Genomic DNA, 19,878 nt, shown 5'->3' on the forward strand with positions numbered 1-19,878 from the left:
AAGTAAAATTTTATAGTTATGTACCTACTTTCTGCTCAATAGAACTACATAAATAGTTCGAAATAATTATTTGAAAGATATATAAGTATCTAATCTAAGTATAATCTTGTAAAATAAGTATTTAAGGACAGTTTTTAAACACTAGCAACTTCTTACCATGTGATTGCGCTGCATTAATTTCGGTCTGTTCTAAAAGAAATGGCGTCATATTGCCTATGATTAGAGAAAAAAAAAACATAATATTAATTTGCTAGTTAGGTATGGAGGGACCGCTTACAGTATCGGCAACACGCATTTTATACCCCTCGAGTTGCAGGCGACCTATGTAAATGTTACGGTGACCACTTACCTGCAGGCGGTATAACATTTTTTTTTCATTAAGCACTTAGAAAACGTAAAAAACATTCAACTTTTAAGAGGAAATATTACTTGAGTTCCTTTTCAGATTAAAGATATTTAAATCAATGTTCTTATCTCACAGGCGCAGGTGGAGCCTCAAAAATGTGCGATAAGGATAACTGCACTTCCGTCTAAAATTCCGATGTAATAATCTCAGAAATCTCGTTCTTGACATTTCCTCCTCCAAAACATAAACAATCATAACGAAATTTTGGAAACAGAATGAGATAGAAGTTACCCGTGTCTGACCGTTTTGATTATTGCGTTTTTTGCCAATTGTGTATGCTATGCGTCTGTTTACGGTGCATTTATTTGGCCGTTTTGAGTAACCTAGTTCTTATAAAAACAAGAATCTTAAAAACAGCAAAACACCAAAATCCATAGAGGAAAAGATCGAGAACGTTTATATATGGAAAAATGATCACTAATATTTCCTCTTAACGCGCAAAGCGGTAGAAATTTTACAGGAACCAGTGAAAAATCATAAATAATCAAAATTTTCTCTTAAATATTTCATGATTGTTCCCGTACTGACTAAATTTCAATGTCACTAGTCATAACACAAAATCGTAATTAAAAAATTGGTCAAGCAAAAATAACTCTTATTTTCTGCAGATAAACTGTACCTAAATACCCATATTCTAGCGATCCTTGTGTTTTATTAGAGACAATACTCTCTCCTTGGTATTCATTATTGACATAGTTTCATAATAGATAGCTTAAGTAAACTAGTATTACAGAAAAGTATTTAATATAATATAAACTTTACTTACCAAGAATACAGTTCAAATTTCTATAAAAATTGTGTCGTGATACCTCCTAGGGTCATCCTTTGAATATAGCATGGCGTGTTTGAGTTTTTTTCCTCCGATTGTTCTTTTGCCTCAATCGAGTTTATTTAAAGGGGTCTTTCGATTTTTTTTTTCATTATTTCTCAATACCTTGTGCAATATGGCAGGCTTTAAGGTAATATCCTAATATCATAATTATACATAGGAAAACCAAGTGTGGTGTGGTCATGCCATGACAGCCTAGGCAGATTTGTTATAAATTTATTTGAAAGTTAAACTACATATTCAAATTATCAGAGGCATAGTACTTAACTGTATGGAGGTTGGCATAGTAGATAGTGTTTACCTAACGAACAAAGAAACAATTCTAATGTTTGTGTATTTAAGTACTTTATATTTTATTTTAAACTATTTTAAACTTTCCAATGCGTTCATGTGCTGTAAGCACAACTGTAAAATAATTGGAAATCTCTCCATACAGTTAGGAACAAATAAAATCATATGGGCGCGGCCTGCGGCCCCACTGGTGCGTTGCGTTGCGTCCAGGTTGCGTCGCGTTGTTTCGTCGCAGCATCGACGCTGCAACATTTTACATATATTTTTTTATGACATGACGTGTTTAATTTCGCTAGGGGTGCTAGTGTAGACGGAGGTCTCTCAAAATGTTTAATGCATAGTATTGGAGATTGCAAGCTTTTTTATCGCTACTTTTCATTCCTTATTCATAATTGTGATAAATCTTTATTCTATTTTTGATTATTCATGGTAAATATAAGATATAGTTCAATAAACGTTAGTGGTTTTAAAAGAGTGCCAACTAAAATATATGCAAAATTAAACAGGTTTAAAAAACTTCAAATTTAGACGATAAAATACTTTTGTGTAATTACAACGTATTTTTTGAACAAGCATAGCAAAATTTTGGGAGCTGTTTTTCTGGACCACCATCTACAGTGCGCCAACTGGTGGGCACAACAACGGTAGGCCTCATTAAATGCGTTGTGATGACGCGACACAACGCAAAGCAACACCCCTTGAGATTCATACCTACTGAACTGTTAAAATCCGTGACAAGTTTTCCTATTCACACTTATATGAATAATATTTAAACCTTATTAGTAAAAGTAAGAATGATATTCGATAAATGTTATTTATTTTGCAGATCCTGATTTTATTCGTCGTTTTTCAAATCGTTAACTCCAAGCCATTTAAAGAAATTCATATGAAAAAAGATTTTGAGTTCTCCATCAAACCTCCAGTATTGCCGATCAAGCCATTCAAATTTATTAAACATAAGTGGTTGCATTTAGGTCACGGTATAGTAAAAAGGAGTCCTTTCGAGTTGATACCAAATCCAGAAGGAAATATTAACAATCCGGATTCACTACTAAAATTATCTTTAGAAAAGGAATTTGGGATTGGAACTCCTTTGCCGCCGCCTCCGCCGCCACCCCCTGAAGGTATACCACCAGCACCACTGTTTATACCAGAAGCACCGGGAATTTCAAGTCCTGCTCCGGCAAGCGTACCACCTCCAGTTACAGGGTCAACTATACTTGTAAGTGAGGAGTATCTTTCAAGATTGCCAGAAGAGGGCGCGGAAATAATAGTAATAACTCCCGTTCCTCCTCCACCACCGCCACCTGTGGTAAGCATGCCAGCAGTTGTGCCATCTCCACCACCTCTGCCGCCTCCGATCCCTGAACCAATACCTGGACCTCCCCCGCCACTCCCGCCAGTGCCACCAGAAGTCCCCAAAGATTTAATTCAAGGCAATTTACTGACGGATATAGGCAGAGTAGAAGAAATAAATGCATACCTTAAAGCGGTAGAAGGTCTTGGTATATCTCCACCTCCAGGTCTCATAATGTCCTCTCCAGCAGGTCCTCCGCCACCACCTCCTTTAGAGGCCGTATTACCTGTACTTAATAGCAATAGCATAGAGGTTGAGGTCCCTAAGCCCCCACCGCCGCCGCCTGCAGAAAAAACGAGCCCTCTAGTGAAAGGATCTCGACTTGCGCTCTATTTTGGGAATATTTTCTTACAAGTGATGTCGGAAGTCCTATCAAGTGCTAGATCAGCTCTTAGCCAATATTCTCCGCCGGCACCCATTTAATATAATGATACAATAAAAACACTTGTATAATTTTAACTTTTTAATTTATTTTTAACAAAATACTTAAAATAATATAATATGTTACTATCACAATGTTTTTATTTCAAGTCCTTAGTTTATAGACGTTACCGCCCAAATTAAATACTTGTTTAGCCACTGAAACCCCCAGGACCGAATCCTCCTTGGCTACCGTATCCTTGTCCCCCAAAACCTCCTTGACCAAAACCTCCCGGCCGTCCTCCGAATCCGCCTTGGCCAAAGCCTCCTTGACCGAAACTTCCCGGTCCTCCGCCGAATCCACCTTGTCCAAATCCTCCTTGGTTGAAGCCTCCCTGTCCGCCAAATCCACCTGGACGGTTTCCGAATCCTCCCTGGCCGCCATATCCGCCGCCTGGGCGTCCGAATCCCCCGCCGAAGCTGCCTCCTCCGGGGCCCCCGAAGCCTCCTTGGCCGCCGAAACCACTACCGCCAAAGCCTTGTCTGCCGCCCCGACCACCGAACTGGGCAGTGACCGTCGTCATCACGACTACTGTTAGCAGGATCGTAATCTGTAACAGTTATGGAAAATTAAATTCCACCTAAACATTCTCATGTAAAATGTTGCCAAGACGAGACCATATGGCTCGCACTGTCAAAAAGTTACCAGATCTCATGTAGCGCCAAGCTTCTAACTCCACACGCCCTAAGTCTACAAGCTCTTCACAAACTCTATACCTTAGTCATAATATATGGCTTGGCTGTTTCATTAGAAGAACTATTTTATGACAGAAAAGTAATGAACAATTGAACAGTGAATAATTTTTTTATCTTACGCCCATGTGACGGTAGCGAAACGGCCAAGAGTCCTAACTCTCTGCCCTTTCTCTCGCCCTCTAGGGCGTGTAGAGTTAGAAACTTGGCTCTACTTGAGATTTGATAGACTTTCTTTTTATGACAATTTTCATCCTTAAATTATGGGGGGGGGGGGGGGGGGAGGGGGTGGTTTATTAAAAATCTTGAAATATTTATTTGTTGTATGTACTAATACTAGCTTATATACCAAATTTCAGCTTTCTAGAACTTCAGGAAGTACCCTCAGATTTTTTATGATCATCAGTGATTCAGTGTCAAAATCAGGTTTATTTTAGATATCAATAAAATCTAAGATATAAGAGTTATGCAATTGAAACTTTATGTGTTTAAAAAATTTACTATTGACAAAATATTCCGAGGATTTTGTTTATTTGTTATAATCCAAACCCAAGTTATGAGAGTTCCAAAAATGACGAAGCGCTACGAGAAAAGGTAGGTACCTAGTTAGTGACTTTGCGCTTCGTTTGGCTCGACTTGGCGGGGGTAGTAATGTGGTCCCAGATAGGTAAATATGCTAACGAAAGTCAATGGCTATATTAGTGGTGGGCAAAGTACGGCCAGCTCCGGCCTTTATCCTTATATATTAAACGATTTTATCCGGCTCGCTGCCGGTCTTTCAAAGTAATTAGTATATGGCCGACGATAATTATATTTAAACGGTCCAGCCGTATAGGTATAGATGTATAATTAAAGGAGCCAGCTAGACTGATTAGTGGTTTCAAATCAAAATACATTTTTGTTCGCAATTCTGGCCCTCCTCTGAAATTTCTTTAACTTTCTGGCCTTCCATGAAGAAAGTTTGCCCACCACTGGACTTTAGTAGTAGGTATCTATCGGTATTTCAGTTTTAAGAAAATTAAGAAAAACAAAAGTAACAGTTGGGACACACACAATCTATCTATTGTGTTCTATGATAGGTTTTGTCAAATGGGTGAGTCAAATAGGACCTCGGCTTCGCACGCTGATATTAGAAGACGCTTTAAAGGATCTAATAGATCACAGTTGTTTTATTGGTAGGTATAGTTAGGTGTCTAGGTTTAGTTACAGTAATATTTATGATATACTTTGTTTACAAACAAATATTACAAGTACAAATTTAAACAAAAAAAAATTACTTAAAATAGGTATTTAAATATATTTAAAACCGGGTCGCGAATTTATTTTGTTACCTTTATTTCCAACGATTCGACACTGGTTTCACTGGTCTTGGTCACGGATAAATGATCTGCTAGCATGAGTTGCGTTCTCGTGCGCGACTCCATAGTCCATACATCTAGCGCTACTTCAAATATGGACTTGCGCGCGAGAAAAGTCATCAAAGACTCGGTTTTAAATATGTTTTCACCTCAGCAGCTCGAACAAGCCTACTTTCCTCACTCCAGGGAGTTAGACAAGCTTTCGTCATAATGTTGATGCCTTTCATTCATGAATGTAAATAAATGTGATTAACTGTACTTGATGTCGAATTTTTTTAACCTTTAATATGTTCTCACTACTGAGGTGAAAAGTTGTATGTGTCACACGACAGCAAAGTTATTTTACATCTCGCGTTTTTGAGTCCCTCGCTACGCTCAAGATTCTAACTTAACAATTATAGAATCTTTCGCTTACTCAGGACTCAAAATTAACACTCGCAGGAAAAACTAACTTTTCTCTCTTGTTGCACAAATAACTATGAAATGTTTATGTGTTCGAAACGTGAAAGTTTAATGAAAAATAGGTATATCAATGTTTGTATTAGGTGCCTATAGTGTATGTAGTTAACAATTCGATTTTAGCACTGGTGGTCGTATTTGAGTATTGTCAATGTTAGAATAACACGCGACGTACCTTGAACATCTTGCGAATCGTCACACTTGTTTCAATATCACACACTGATCACAACACACAAGAATCCTTGTTTAAATATGATATTTCTGTCCTACTGGACATCCCAAACAACTTCTTGTTAGCGAATGTTAGCAAATATATTTATGCGTTTTTATAATACACATTATGCCAATTCTATAGCGTGAATACCATATTTGTGTCTTATTTGACGGAATGCATAAATTTGCGAATTTTATAGTTCCAGTTTTATCAATGACTTTTAGCATATTGACTTATGTAATAAAAAAATGGTAAAGTTTCGGCAGGTTAAAGACTCTTGAGAATTCGTATATTTTTTATTTTGAATATTACTAAGCATGGTAATACCTTTTAAGGTTTTGATTAAGTTATATTAATTCTTTGGTAGTAATTTAATGTATAAACCATAGAGTTTTAGTTAAAACTTATTTTTACATGTATGTATTCGTGAACCTCTTATTGGATCCCATTTCGTGATAAAATTCAGCTCAGCTCCTAAGTTCGTGAACTTGTGCCCCCTGTTTCGGGATAAAGTTATTTAGAGTAATTGATGATAATTTGTTGATAATAATCATACATATTTAACGGGCTTACCTACTTAAGTAAGAAATAGAAATAGAAATATTTATTTGCTTAAACATGGTAATTGCATACAGATGTCAAAAGTAAATTAATTTAGTATCACATGTTTAGCCAAAAAATATGGCATGCAAACTTAAAGCTAGAGAAAAAAAATAAACCCTTCATTACAATGTCAAAACTAAATAATACCAAATCATTAACATGACATGTAAGTCGCGTAGTTAAATATTACGAACATTATAAATTTATATACGAACATTACAGAAAAGAGTTTAACTATGAATTTAATGTCACTTTACTTGATTCAGAATTATATAATACATCTAGTTAACAGAATAATCCAGAAACTCGTTTAAGGAATAAAAGCATTTATCCTTTAACCATTTGTGTAATCCGGTAGTAAATAATTTGTCAGGTAATTGTCTTATCTCATATGGCAACTTATTATACACAAGAATACTCATTATATAGCAGTTTTTCTTAAACAAAGAGGTCTTACATAGTGGTATCTGCAGCTTAAATTCATCCCTTGCTCTTAATTTACTATTAGTAGACGTTATTTTGAAATACAGTGGAAGTTTGCGTACAAGGCATCCTAATTCTAGTATATACATATCATATAAGGTTAGCAGTCTAAGTCTCCTAAACAAAGGCCGGCAAGAGTCTCTCGGCTTAGCTCCGCAGACCGCTCTAACACACTTTTTTTGGACTATGAATGCTTTGTTTACATCTGTGCAATTGCCCCATATTGATATACCATATCTTAAAACTGATGCAACATAGCCATTGTAAGCAAGCAATGATGCTTTTTCTCCAGCTACAGCTCTAAGCTGTTTCAAAGCATAAACAAACCTATCGAGTTTGTCGCAAATCAGTTTTACATTATTTTTCCATGTACAGTGTTCATCTAAGGTTATGCCTAAAAACTTCATGTCATTAACTTGCTCAATTTTCTGATTCCGACAGTATAGTTGTAAGTCCATTGGTTCCGTCTTGTAGTTCCGAAATTGAATATAACATGTTTTGGATGTATTTGTTTGTAAGTTATTTCTGTTTAACCATGAGTCTATTGCGTCTATTGTATCATTCAATTGCTTTGTATAAGAAGCTGTTGTGTCTTCAGCAGGTATTATTACGGCTATATCATCTGCAAACAGGGACATCGGGCACTGTGTTTCTTTAGGTAGGTCATTTATGTATAAGAGAAACAATAGTGGGCCAAGAATACTTCCCTGAGGGACCCCGTACCCGTTGCATCTGTACTCCGATCGATAAGCGACATTAACGTTAAGTTTATCAAGTTTGTTTAATTCGACACATTGCATACGATTGCTCAAGTAGCTCTTGATCCAGTTAAGACTGTTACCTCTAAGTCCATAATGTTGGCATTTCTGGATCAAGAGTTTATGATCGACAAAGTCGAATGCTTTAGTCATGTCAAAAAATGTCACTACTACTGGAATTTTATCGTCAATGTATTGAGTGATTCTACGAACAAGTGAGTATGATGCATAAGTAGTCGATTTTTGCTTCTGAAACCCATATTGTTCCGGGGCAATGATGTTGAACCTATTTAAAAATTGGGTTACTCGATTATGGAATGCTCTTTCAAATATTTTAGAAAAAATCGGAACCAGTGTTATTGGGCGATAATTTCGTACGTCAGTTTTGCTGCCCTTTTTGTGAATAGGTTTCACTATTGATTTTTTAAGTCGTTCAGGAAAGGTACCTTCTATAAAGGATAGGTTGACTAGATGAGTTAAAATTGGAGAGATCTCCGAAGCACACTCTTTGAGGACATGAGTTGCTATACCGTCACAGCCTACAGAGTTTGTATTATTTAGTGATTTAATAATTTTCTCTATTTCATCTGCTGTGCATGGCAGTAAGAATAGACTATCCCGTAGTCGTTCGACTTTCAATAATGGCTTTTCACTGTGCACTATCGCTTTATCATTAATGTCGACATTCGTCGAATCAATCAAGAAGTCATTAAATACCTTTGCAATTTCGGATGGGTTCGTTATGGTTTTAGAATCGAACTCTATGGATTCGATTTCTTGCCGGGAAGTATTCCCATCATGCTTGTTTTTAATGATATCCCAAACTGCCCTGCATTTATTTTTTGAGTTATGTATATATTTACTGTTAAAAATCTTTTTGGATATAATAACACACGCTTTTAACAGTTTTGAATATGAATTAAACTCTAGTCTACTCTGGGTAGTTTTTTCTTTATAGTATAAGGCTCTAAGTTTTCTTTTTGTTCTGCTAGATTTTTTAAGACCTTTTGTAATCCATTTAGGGCCACAGCTGTTTGCTTTAATTTTTATTTTATTTTCAGGAAAGCAAAGGTTGTAAAACAGTGTAAAGGTATCATGAAATGTATTGAACGCAGTATTTAGATTATTAATGAAAAACTCTTCAGTCCATGAAAGATGAGTTATGTAAGCCTTAAACTTTTCCACATTCTCTTTACACATGTCTCGTGTTACATACCAGTAATCCTGCGTGTTATTTATTGTGCTACCTTTTATTGGAAATTCAATGACTTGACAAGTATCGTGATCAGATAACTGGACAGGAAAGACGTAGCCCTTAGCACCACTGATGTCACTTGCTATATGATCTATGCACGATTTTAAACGTGTTGGTTGAGTTATATGTAATGTTAAGTTAAAGTTTTTCAATAATCCCTTGAATGTACATGATGCAGTATTTTCTTTTAAGATATCAATATTTAAGTCTCCAGTGATTATTATTTTCTTTTTTGATTTGCAGGAAATTTTATGAAGAACGTTCTCTAAGTGATAGAAAAACAACTGAATTAAGTTATTTTGTGGTATTCTATATATGCAAATAACAATACAATTAAATAAATAAATAAATTAAGGTCATGTTAATATGTTAAATTAAGATCCAGCTTAAAACTTTTTCTACTCATCGAATTAAACCTAACGAACGAACCTAATTTTGTTTATTTATTTAGGTTTAGTTGTATACAATTGTGGTATAAATCAAGCTTTAATATCGTACCTTACTTAGGCCACCCAGCATTACTTACAAGCTACTTGATAATTAAAACAACTTTGCAAACATTGTAAGCCGTCATTTCTACATTTTAACTGATTGCTTTTAGTGTCTATATGTTTTGTACGGAATTTTGTTCCTTGCACATCAATGAAAAATAAAAAGAACCAATATTTAACAAAAAAAAAGTCGAAAGTTGTTCAATAGCTTGAATGCAGTCAACCTAGCACTAATCCGCTCGTAGTTTAGCGCGTTCTATCGCGCGCGCGGAGGTGGCGCCATCTCTAGACAAATTCGTGAACTACAACTTGACTTTATTTAAACAGCGACTACTCTGGTGAATATTCTAATATGCATCGCGTGACGATCGTATTTGTTCGTTCAGCTATGACGCTAAATGTAGTTTTTCTTGTATCGAAAAGGCAATTTGAATCTATAGATATACTACTATTAGAACTGATTGAAAGTGCTAGTAAAGGGGATGCCCACTGTTGTCACGTCGTTACGTCAGGGACGCAAACTTTGAGCATCTATTAGCTGGCTAATATCTTGAATCTTGACTATAAACAAACAGGCCAATTCGAACGTACACTGATATTAGAATGATAATTGAATGATATCATTTTGTTGTTATGCGTCTCGCTCGCGCCAATACATGTACGGGTACGAATGAGATGCACACTAACTGAATAACATCAGTTAGATGTCATTCTGATTTCAGTACGTTCGGATTGGTCTGGAAGTCTATCGGATTTGACACACCGTTGTATAATATATGCGTGAATATTGATAACGTCACTGTGTCAATTATGATACGTAGATAATAATTATGTTAATGGACGAGGATCTGCTTGCGTCAGTGGTTACGATGCGGGGACCTCTTTGGAGAAACCGAGGAATTTGTCTGTGAAATTGTGGACGAAGTGATGATGACGAACAACTACCGGAAATATACCCTGAAGGACGGTACGGTCGATATTTGTCAGGCATGCCGCCGTCCGGCCCGGAGATTCACTCAGGAATATGATTTCCGGTTATTCTCATCTTGGTAACGGCACGTACTTGCATTGCACAGACATAATCTCGTAGACAGGATTATTTAACAGCAACTTGCTTTTCTATACGGCCTTGTGGACCGCGAAGTACCGTACTACAAGTTCTCACCTGCACCAGTTCTCGTCAAATGGTCGTGCCACGCTCTATTGGGATCGATCATCACTGACAGGACTATTGTAATCTTTGTGGTCACAGGCAAACTCACCAACTGCTGGCTGGTCTGCCTGTGACCACGAACGTAACGTCACTTTCGAAACATCAGGCCATATAACAAACGTCAGTTTACGCGATTAAGTCCCGTATTCGTTTTAAAATTATGAATGAAAATCGTGTAGGACTATTGTAGCCAATAAGGCTGACATCGTGCTAATAGATCGTTTGCAGCGCCGGGCCGTGCTCGTCGACGTCACGATCCCCCATGATGAGAATCTCGTGAAAGCCGAGAAGGACAAGTTCAGTAAGTAGGTACCTAGACTTGGCTCTCGACATAACCGCTATGTGGGATATTGATTCGACGATCATTGTCTCTATAGTCGTATCAGAGAACGGTCTCATATCGAATAGTCTCTACCAACACCTTGGGAGAACACTCTCGCTAGGTGGTCGGATCCAGGGTCAGATAAGAAGGATACGGCGCGGATAGTCCGGCGGTTCCTCTCTCTCTGCAGCCCTGACCACCGGCAGCTTGGGCCTGGCCCCGTTGCTGGTGGTTTTTTATAATGTGTCTATAAATATGTTGTATTATTTTGTGTTTTTTCATATTTTACTTTTATATGCCTATTATAAATGACTTAATATAAGACCTTAAATGAATAAAAAGAATAATAATTAATGTAGTAAAACACCAAGGCCATGGAGTTTAAAATAAAATAAACCCAAGGTTTGTTTCAATTAGGAGATGAATTGAAATATGTTAATACGGGTACAATGAAATTTTTCCTTCTGTTGAAATTTTGATTGTTAATTGACCGATTTACCAGGTTTTACGGCGCGGTGCATCCAGATTAGGGCGTGCAGTCCCGGGACCGGTTCCTAGTTTTTCATTTCCCGGTACCGGGTCGGAGCCGGTACCGGGATTCCCGGTTCTCCCGGTTCTTTATGCTGAGCTGAATTATTTTTATATATTTTGTTTGACATCATTTAACTGTGAATCTTGCAACTAACTTTAATAATAATGAAAAGGAATCGTAGGAATAATTAAGAATTTTTTATAGAATAAAAAACAGTTTTAGGAATAATACACTTAAATCAGTCTTTATAGTTACTTTAATCAGTCTTAATTGATTAATCAGTTAACAGTGTCATTGATCATAACCGTAATGTTATGAATCATGTGTAGTAAGTAATACTTACAAACACCATAATATTTTAAACATTATTATCATGTTCACAATATCATAATATTGTAATTAAAAAAAAAACAAATTGTGCAAAAACTACACTACTACTGTGTATAACTACAAATTTTAATATCTCAACCTGACTATTTATGTAAGATGTCGTCGAATTTACTTGACGTAACGCTAATCATTATTTTAATTTTAAATGTGAACTTAAATAATATAAATCAGTCTAATTATAATAGTTCAATATTTTTTCTATTTCAAATGTGATTAACTTAAGATAATTGTAACATTGCAGTAATATAATAATCAACACACTTAAAACAAATACAGTCCTTTTTTTTAACAAAAATATAATCACCTCACAAATAAATAATTTAACATAAAGAACTTATCAAATACCTAATCTAATCATTGGCTTAAGAACGGATGGAACTGGAGATCAATAACAATTAGACACAAGAATGTGATTTATAGTTTTATACATAAACATTGTAGTTTAAGTCTTGTGTATATAACATTTATTAAACTCTGAGTAAAAAGTAATCAATATTACGGAAACTTAAACGTAACATTAACAAATTATAATCAGATATTTCAGGTCATTATCTAACATTTGAATTTTACAAAATAATAAACTTTTGCAAAATTACACCTACAAGTTTAAAATCAAAATCTGACTAGTTATGTAAATATGTCGAATTTGTTTGACGAAACGCTAATGATTACTTCAATTAAATGTCAACTTAAGATGATATGTATAAATCAGTCTAACTAAATCTAGTACTTAGTCCAATACTTTTATTTTGCAACTTTTCTTGATAATATGTCCGAAGAAAACTAAGGGCGTCTATGGTACGGTCACCTAGAGATGTTCGCAATCGATTGCATATATATGCGACGCTGCCGAACTTGCCGGTGCGTTAATTTTACTGATAATATAAATGTTTATTTGATGTTATGGCGGGAACCGGGAGAACCGGGACTCGGTGCTCAGTACCGGTTCTTTGGATTCCAAATAAATCCCGGGATTTCCCGGGAAATCGAGAACCGGTATTTCCCGGGAGGACGCCCTATCCAGATCTAGCGAATACATACGCCAAGAGTACGCACGCGCGTTTGCTTCAGATTCCGCGCCTAGAGAGGGAAGAATAGCTTTGCGATCCTAACGAAATAACGGTACCATTTCTACGAATCTTCTATTTCGGGAGAAAACGGTTTCCACAAACTAAATCTTAACAAATGGTTTCGCTTTAAAAAAAAATTGTATCGCAAAATTTGTAATAAAGGAAAGCCTATAAACCTACTTTTTCATTGGTACTAAAAAATCATGGAGAATGGAAAATATTTAGAAGGGGAAAAACATTTTCTCTTTTTGTTTGGACGAGTATGTACGTGGTATAATTTTATATTTCTATATAACTAGCAATGACTAATAACGAATAAATAGTAAAATTATACTGCTATAATTAAAATCAAAAATCAAATTACCTCGAAAATTGAAGGTTTATTATTTGCTTCTCTATCGCTCTTGCATATTTCAGAGAGAGAGAGAGGCAAATATATGAAAGAACGAACGACGTAGTTGGCGGTGTTTTTTTTAATCGAGGCAACTTTAACCTAGTATATTGGTCTGGAAGCAGCCCTAGTACATATAAATACTTAATCTAGTTCCAGTTCAATTTATTACACTATTACATTATACTTTAGGTCTTAATTGATTGATTAGTATTAACGCATGTTGTGTTTACCTATTATTGGATAGACACTTACTCATGTATTTTTGGGTTTTTATCTGTATTTTTTGTAGTGTTGTATCTGTTGGTAAACCTTAAATAAATAAATAAAAAAAAAAAAAAAATTCCTTCTCTATGACATTTGCTATTGGTGAAAACATGGTTAAAATATGTAACTATTCAAAATAAAAAACAAAATGTTGCGTCAGTTATTATTATTTTCCTATTAATAATGTAACTACTAATAATCAACGAGGGGGCAGAGTGTTAGGGTCGGCAACGCGCATGTACTCCTCCGGAGTTGCAGGCGTACATAGGTTACGGAGACTGCTCACTATCAGGTGGGCCATATGCTTGTTTACCACCGACAACGTAGCACACAAAAAAAAGAAAAAAATACTTACTACTTTGGGTCTGTCTAAATAAATCAACAAGATCAACATGATATATTTATTTATACTATAACAATTAACTATTAATAGTAAGTCCGTTTAAATCATAACCTTAGCTACTCAAATAAGCCTGTCAAAATTATTGTCTCAATCTACCGATTAACCTCCGAAGCCACCTTGTCGTCCGAATCCACCTTGTCCACCGAATCCTCCTTGGTTGCCACCAAAACCTCCTTGGTTGCCACCAAAGCCTCCTTGGCTACCTCCGAAACCGCGGCCTCCCTGACCGCCGAATCCGCCCTGACCGCCCCGTCCGCCCCCGAATCCACCCTGACTGCCCCCAAATCCACCTTGACTGCCCCCGTATCCGCCCTGACCGCCCCCGTATCCGCCCTGACCACCTGGGCCCCCGAAACCACCACCGAATTGGGCGGATACTGCCGACATTAAGACAGCTAAGCTGACAGCCAATATCAGCGTAATCTGTAATAAACATCGAATATTTTTTTTAACTCTTTATTTTACAGGATGGAAAAAATAACTGGCCCTGGAGGGAAAATGCCTTCAACCTTTGATTTAGCTCATTTTACTAAATAATGCAGTTTTATATCTTAAAAAAAAATAAAGAATGTTTCCTTTTAGTAAAATGAGCTAGGTAACTTAAGGTTTTTAGGGACTGTTTCACAATGTCCAACTAAAGTATTGGATAGCTAATTAACAAAATTTCCTGCAAAACAGCACTTAATCTACCAGTTAAGCTTATTTGAAGATTGTGAAACGTCAACGACATTTTCTTGGACATTGTGAAACAGGGCCTAAGGCACTTTCTTTCCAGGGCCGAAAGTAGCTATGTCTGTATGTTACGACTTTATGGTTAAACCGCTGAATTGATTTTGATAAAATTTGGTATGGAGGTAGTTTGAGGCCTAAAGAAAGACAAAGGATAGATTTTATCATTATCAATCCCACGCAGAGAAAATCGCGGCCAGAAGCTAGTACATATTACAATAATTAGAAAAATAATCGTTAACGGTGTTTAATGTCAATTGTAATTTTTTTGAATTCACTTATACTTAGGTCTATAATAAATTATATTGTGAATATTATGACAGATCCATCACATTTTACAATACCAGGTATATTTTTATAGTACATTACGACACAAGTGCGAAAAATGGAATATTCGCAACAAGTGGGGATAAATTAAACCATGACTGAAGGGAGTGTTTTAAATCAACACGAAGATTGAAGAACATTTTCCAGTACTTAATTTTTTGACATAGTTACGTAATGTGTTAATTATCGCACTTGTGCGTTAAAGTGGCACCATATGTACCTACTGTAAAACACTAATAATGAATATTAGGATTAAATACTATATTTTTCGTTTAAGACCATACAACCAGAATAATCAATGAATACGTACAGGTTACAGATCGATTAGTTTGCTCAAGTGCTCGTAGTAGATGAATAAATTTTCCGAGACATTATTGTACCTAATTAGTATCCTAGGGAGGCCATAATTATTACGTTTTTGGTGTTTATTATTAACAATGGAAGCATAATTATTATTATTTTTTTATACCACGACGGTGGCAAACAAGCATACGGCCCGCCTGATGGTAAGCAGTCACCGTAGCCTATGGACGCCTGCAACACCAGAGGCATTACATGCGCCTTGCCGACCCTTTAAAAATTATTACGTTTTTGGTGTTTATTATTAACAATGGAAGCATAATTATTACGTTTCTGGTTGTTATTAACAAAAGAAAGAAACTTTTGCCCTTCGTTCTTACTGCCGCACCGTTATTAAGGGGCTGTCAACACCCAATGTCCTTGAAATTGATGTTACTTAAGCAATATTTTAAGGAAAAACTATTTGGTTTAGAAAAAAGTTAATATTCATTATATTTCAAAGACTACTAATTGAAAAGATTGGTCTTGAAATCACCATTAAACGGTTATGTATCTATTTTTTTGATTTATGGGTCTGCACTTAATAATAATAATAATGATCTATAATCACTATTTTAAAACACTTATACCTAATACCGCTAACGAGTATTATTAAACTAAAAATCCACATTTTTTATTTCAATAATTTTCTTATTATTCCTTTCCTCAGAGCCAGTAACATGCGACAGTGTTATATCATTTACTCCGATACAAACAGACAGTGTGCGCGCTTTAGTTATTGATAGCCTCTTAATGTTGTTTTATAGTAAAAATGTTACTTGTGAAAATTTAATAAAGTGTTGTACTTACTTTGAACATTGTGTACTTCGGTTCACTAGCTACTGATAGAAACACTAATGACAATACTAGAGAATCCTGGCTTAAATATGATGTTTCTATTTGATTGGGGATTCCTATGAAGCGTATTATAACAAATTTATTTTTGCAGTTCCCAAAATAATCAATTCCTAACATCAAGCTCTTGTTGTCATTTTAGTGGCTGTATTTGGATCTTTGTTGGGTATTATCTCACTCTAGTTTCTGTGAATATTAGCACGTTGACCAAAATACACCATAGATGCTCAAACTTTGAGATAGGTACTCTCGTATGCATGTTATTACATACTTAATTTATAAAATACTTATTAGGGACAGTCACTCAATACCCTAACATACAAGTAAGTATCTACTTTTCTATGCAACTAGTATGGCGACGTAGGTACCTACTGTTTTTTCTTTGATCGAATTTATCCTTTAATTTATGTATTATAAGATGTTCTTTTTTATTTAAAGATAATATTTTGAATGTGTCAGCAAAATGTAGGTATTGAGGATATATATACGATTATGAAAATTAACAAAAAAACCCCAGGCCTTTCCTTTGACTTTTTCAGCACTCAATATAGTGCTTCTATCAAGATTTCTCGCGTTATAAAATTAAAAGAATGACGAAAATTAAAAAATGTATATTGAAATTTAATTTTTGACACACCTATTATTTACCTATTGAAATAATATAAAATATAAGATATCTTTGATTACAAAATTTACATTTAATTGATAAAATAATAACCTACTTACAATCTACAACTACTTAAGGTTAGGTGGGGTAAGGGAAACATACTTTATTTTTCTCGGGGCAAGATAAACCGTATGAGACAGGTAAGTCCTTCTGCGTAAGTATTTTGAAGTTAATTTTGTTTAAATAATTAAATAAATCAATATTATAGGACAAATTGACTAAGCCCCACAGTAAGCTCAAAAAAGCTTGTTTATGAATATAAGCTTTATTTTTAGTATTATCATTTAATTTAGTTTTTAATATCTTGAAGTATATGTATCTAGCTGTTTATTTTCCCTACAAGTGTCTTCCTTCGCCCATAGTTTATCTTACCCCACCTGACCTTACAATGTTTGAGATCCACTGTCCTGAAGCTCTCAAAAAATCTCCGAGATTTGACACTATCCTACTAATTTATTTCAAGGTTAATTTGTATGTAATTGTGTATTGACACGTCCTTGTTCATGAAGAAAGATAACGTCATTCTTATCATACTTCGGTTTATTAGAAACGAAGAACAACAAGTATTTATTTTCCTGCTTGCCAACATTTTGTATTTGACTTTCGAGTGACGCAGCGTCTTACGTAAGTGAACAACTAGCGAACGGGTGAATTAATCCTTTTTGATACCTATAGAAGTGTCCTACGTGGATGATCTCGTTGCGAACGAGAATGCCGTGGGTCGCTGCGCTTTTTGCAAAGTTTTGCTTCGCGTTCGCGAGTTGTTCACATACGTAAGACTGTAAATGTTTATGTAAATATTTGTACTGTATATATTCAGATTAATATATTTAACAAAAACTATTATATTCTTAATTACTCTAAAAAAACAAAACAGCAGTATCAGTTTCAGTTATCAGTTTATGGAAATTATGGTTGCATATATGTATTTATAATGTGTATTTTATATAAAGGTGTATATAGGTTTATGTGTTATAGTTTGCGTATTCATACTACGGGGTTTATACTTTTTATTTTATTTTATTACTTACTATTTATTGCTCTCGTCCTACTTTTATGTGTATCCAAAATTCTCATATTGCTGCTGTTCACCTGTTAGTGTTTGATCCTTTCGCATTATCTCAAAGGTTAGCTGGAAGAGATCTCTTTTAGGGATAAGTTCGCCTTTGTACATAACATTTTTTTTGTCTGTTTTATGTTTACCTGTTTATGTGCAATAAAGTGACATACATACATACTGTAAGACGCTGCGTGATATTAACAGGTGGCTGCCTAAAAAATCAGTACTTTGTGTATCTATACAGTCAAGTAAGTATATTTATCTTCATCTGGTAGGAGTACAAAAGCTATGCTTAGTTTGAGACTAGATCGATCTGTGTAAAATGATCAAACTCTCATAGTCAAACTAGTTTTCACTGAATTGTTACGAAAAGCTGGTTTTTATTTGTGTAAACGTGTTTTCGGCGGCGTTTCGGAAAACTAATTTTAACTAGGGGAAACGCGTTTCCACTTAATATTTAGTAGTAGTTTTTTACATTAGGTAGGTATAGGTATGATATATCTTATACCTTTAAACGAGCAATTCTTGTATATATATATATGTATATATATTTCCGGGATCTCGGAAACGGCTCTAACGATTTTGCTGAAATTTGGTATATGGGGGTTTTTGGGGGTAAACAATCGATCTAGATTAGTCTTATGTTTGGGAAAACGCGTGTTTTCGAGTTTTCATGCGTTTTTCTTTCGTCGCAGAATATGGTCGCTAATTTCGTGTTGCCGGCCACTGTCCGTGTGGTCCAGCGGGTTAAGACGCGGACTGCTAAACGAGTGTTACGGGTTCGAATCTCGCCCGGTGACTAACTTTTTTTTTATTATATGTTTTTAATTTTTATTGTTTTAGACAAGTTTAATGTAGTAAAAAAATGTAGATAGGATTATCACCTATACACCACCATATAACAATAAATAGTTATAACCGATCAATGCTCGGTCGCCCAGGTACTATATATTTCAATGAGTAATTTTTTGGAAGGTAAATTTAATTTATTCTAACGAATCAAATAATTTCCTGATCCTTCTTCAAATCAATGGAACGGTGCATCACTGCGATTCTGTATCGTCACCGTTTTTAAGCAGCGGTGTGGTCGCACATTTTCTCTGCACACACTTTGACAGAACACACTGTGGGAATGTCATTATGAACATCACATTTTCATAGAAATTTTACCTTTATGATGACATTTCCTTACTTTGTTATTGCAATCTGAATTTAAGACTTTAACAAGCAGAGTAAAAATGTTATGCGTCTTTCCTGTGGACATCATAAATTAATCGACTTTAAAGCATAATTTTTTTACTGGATCCTTATAAGCATGTTCAAACCTCATCATCATCATGGTCATGGCTCATGACTCTTGAGTGTTGTCAAGGGTATTTTCTATGTATTGAAGTATTTATATATTATGTATATCGTTGTCTAAGTACTCATAACACAAGCCTTAAAGAGACCATACACTAGCATCTCCCGAGCGCGACGTCTATTCAACTGCATGGCTCCGCTCGACGCAACGTTGGCACAATTGCGCAGCGACGCCATTTTTCATAGCGCCGACTCAGGCGCGGATACAAGATTTGGCTTAGGGGGGGCCATTTTGAGAAAATCATATATTTTTGCACAGAAAATAAGGTAAAAAACAATTTACTCAATTTAGTAATGTGAGAGCCAGGGTTTTAGGGGGGGGCCATTGCCCCTA

The 19,878-nt window shown here is 35.5% G+C and overlaps 3 protein-coding genes across 5 annotated transcripts; 1 reads left to right on the plus strand and 2 right to left on the minus strand.

Moving 5' to 3' along the window:
• The first annotated feature begins 992 nt into the window (after positions 1 to 992).
• Positions 993 to 3,399, plus strand: LOC133527528 (uncharacterized). The gene is made up of 2 exons (XM_061864574.1): positions 993 to 1,365; positions 2,353 to 3,399. Exons 1-2 carry the CDS (start codon positions 1,243 to 1,245, stop codon positions 3,304 to 3,306), a joined length of 1,077 nt encoding a protein of 358 aa, XP_061720558.1. The 5' UTR covers positions 993 to 1,242; the 3' UTR covers positions 3,307 to 3,399.
• On the minus strand, positions 3,329 to 6,555 carry LOC133527529 (uncharacterized). 3 transcript variants are annotated; one of them, XM_061864576.1, is made up of 2 exons: positions 5,989 to 6,555; positions 3,329 to 3,854 (listed from the first exon to the last, which is right to left on the minus strand). In XM_061864576.1, the coding sequence occupies exons 1-2, from the start codon at positions 5,995 to 5,997 to the stop codon at positions 3,456 to 3,458; spliced, it is 408 nt and encodes a 135-aa protein (XP_061720560.1). In that variant the 5' UTR covers positions 5,998 to 6,555; the 3' UTR covers positions 3,329 to 3,455. The 3 variants fall into 3 exon arrangements, with proteins under 3 accessions (XP_061720560.1, XP_061720559.1, XP_061720561.1); XM_061864575.1 differs by lacking the exon at positions 5,989 to 6,555 and adding an exon at positions 5,328 to 5,539; XM_061864577.1 differs by lacking the exon at positions 5,989 to 6,555 and adding an exon at positions 4,599 to 4,700.
• A 7,749-nt stretch (positions 6,556 to 14,304) lies between these two features.
• LOC133527888 (uncharacterized) lies at positions 14,305 to 14,592 on the minus strand. The gene has a single exon (XM_061865083.1). It carries the CDS (start codon positions 14,590 to 14,592, stop codon positions 14,305 to 14,307), a length of 288 nt encoding a protein of 95 aa, XP_061721067.1.
• Positions 14,593 to 19,878: the final 5,286 nt, after the last annotated feature.

Source organism: Cydia pomonella, chromosome 18 (assembly GCF_033807575.1).
Source record: "Cydia pomonella isolate Wapato2018A chromosome 18, ilCydPomo1, whole genome shotgun sequence".
Classification (NCBI taxonomy): Eukaryota; Metazoa; Arthropoda; class Insecta; order Lepidoptera; family Tortricidae; genus Cydia; species Cydia pomonella.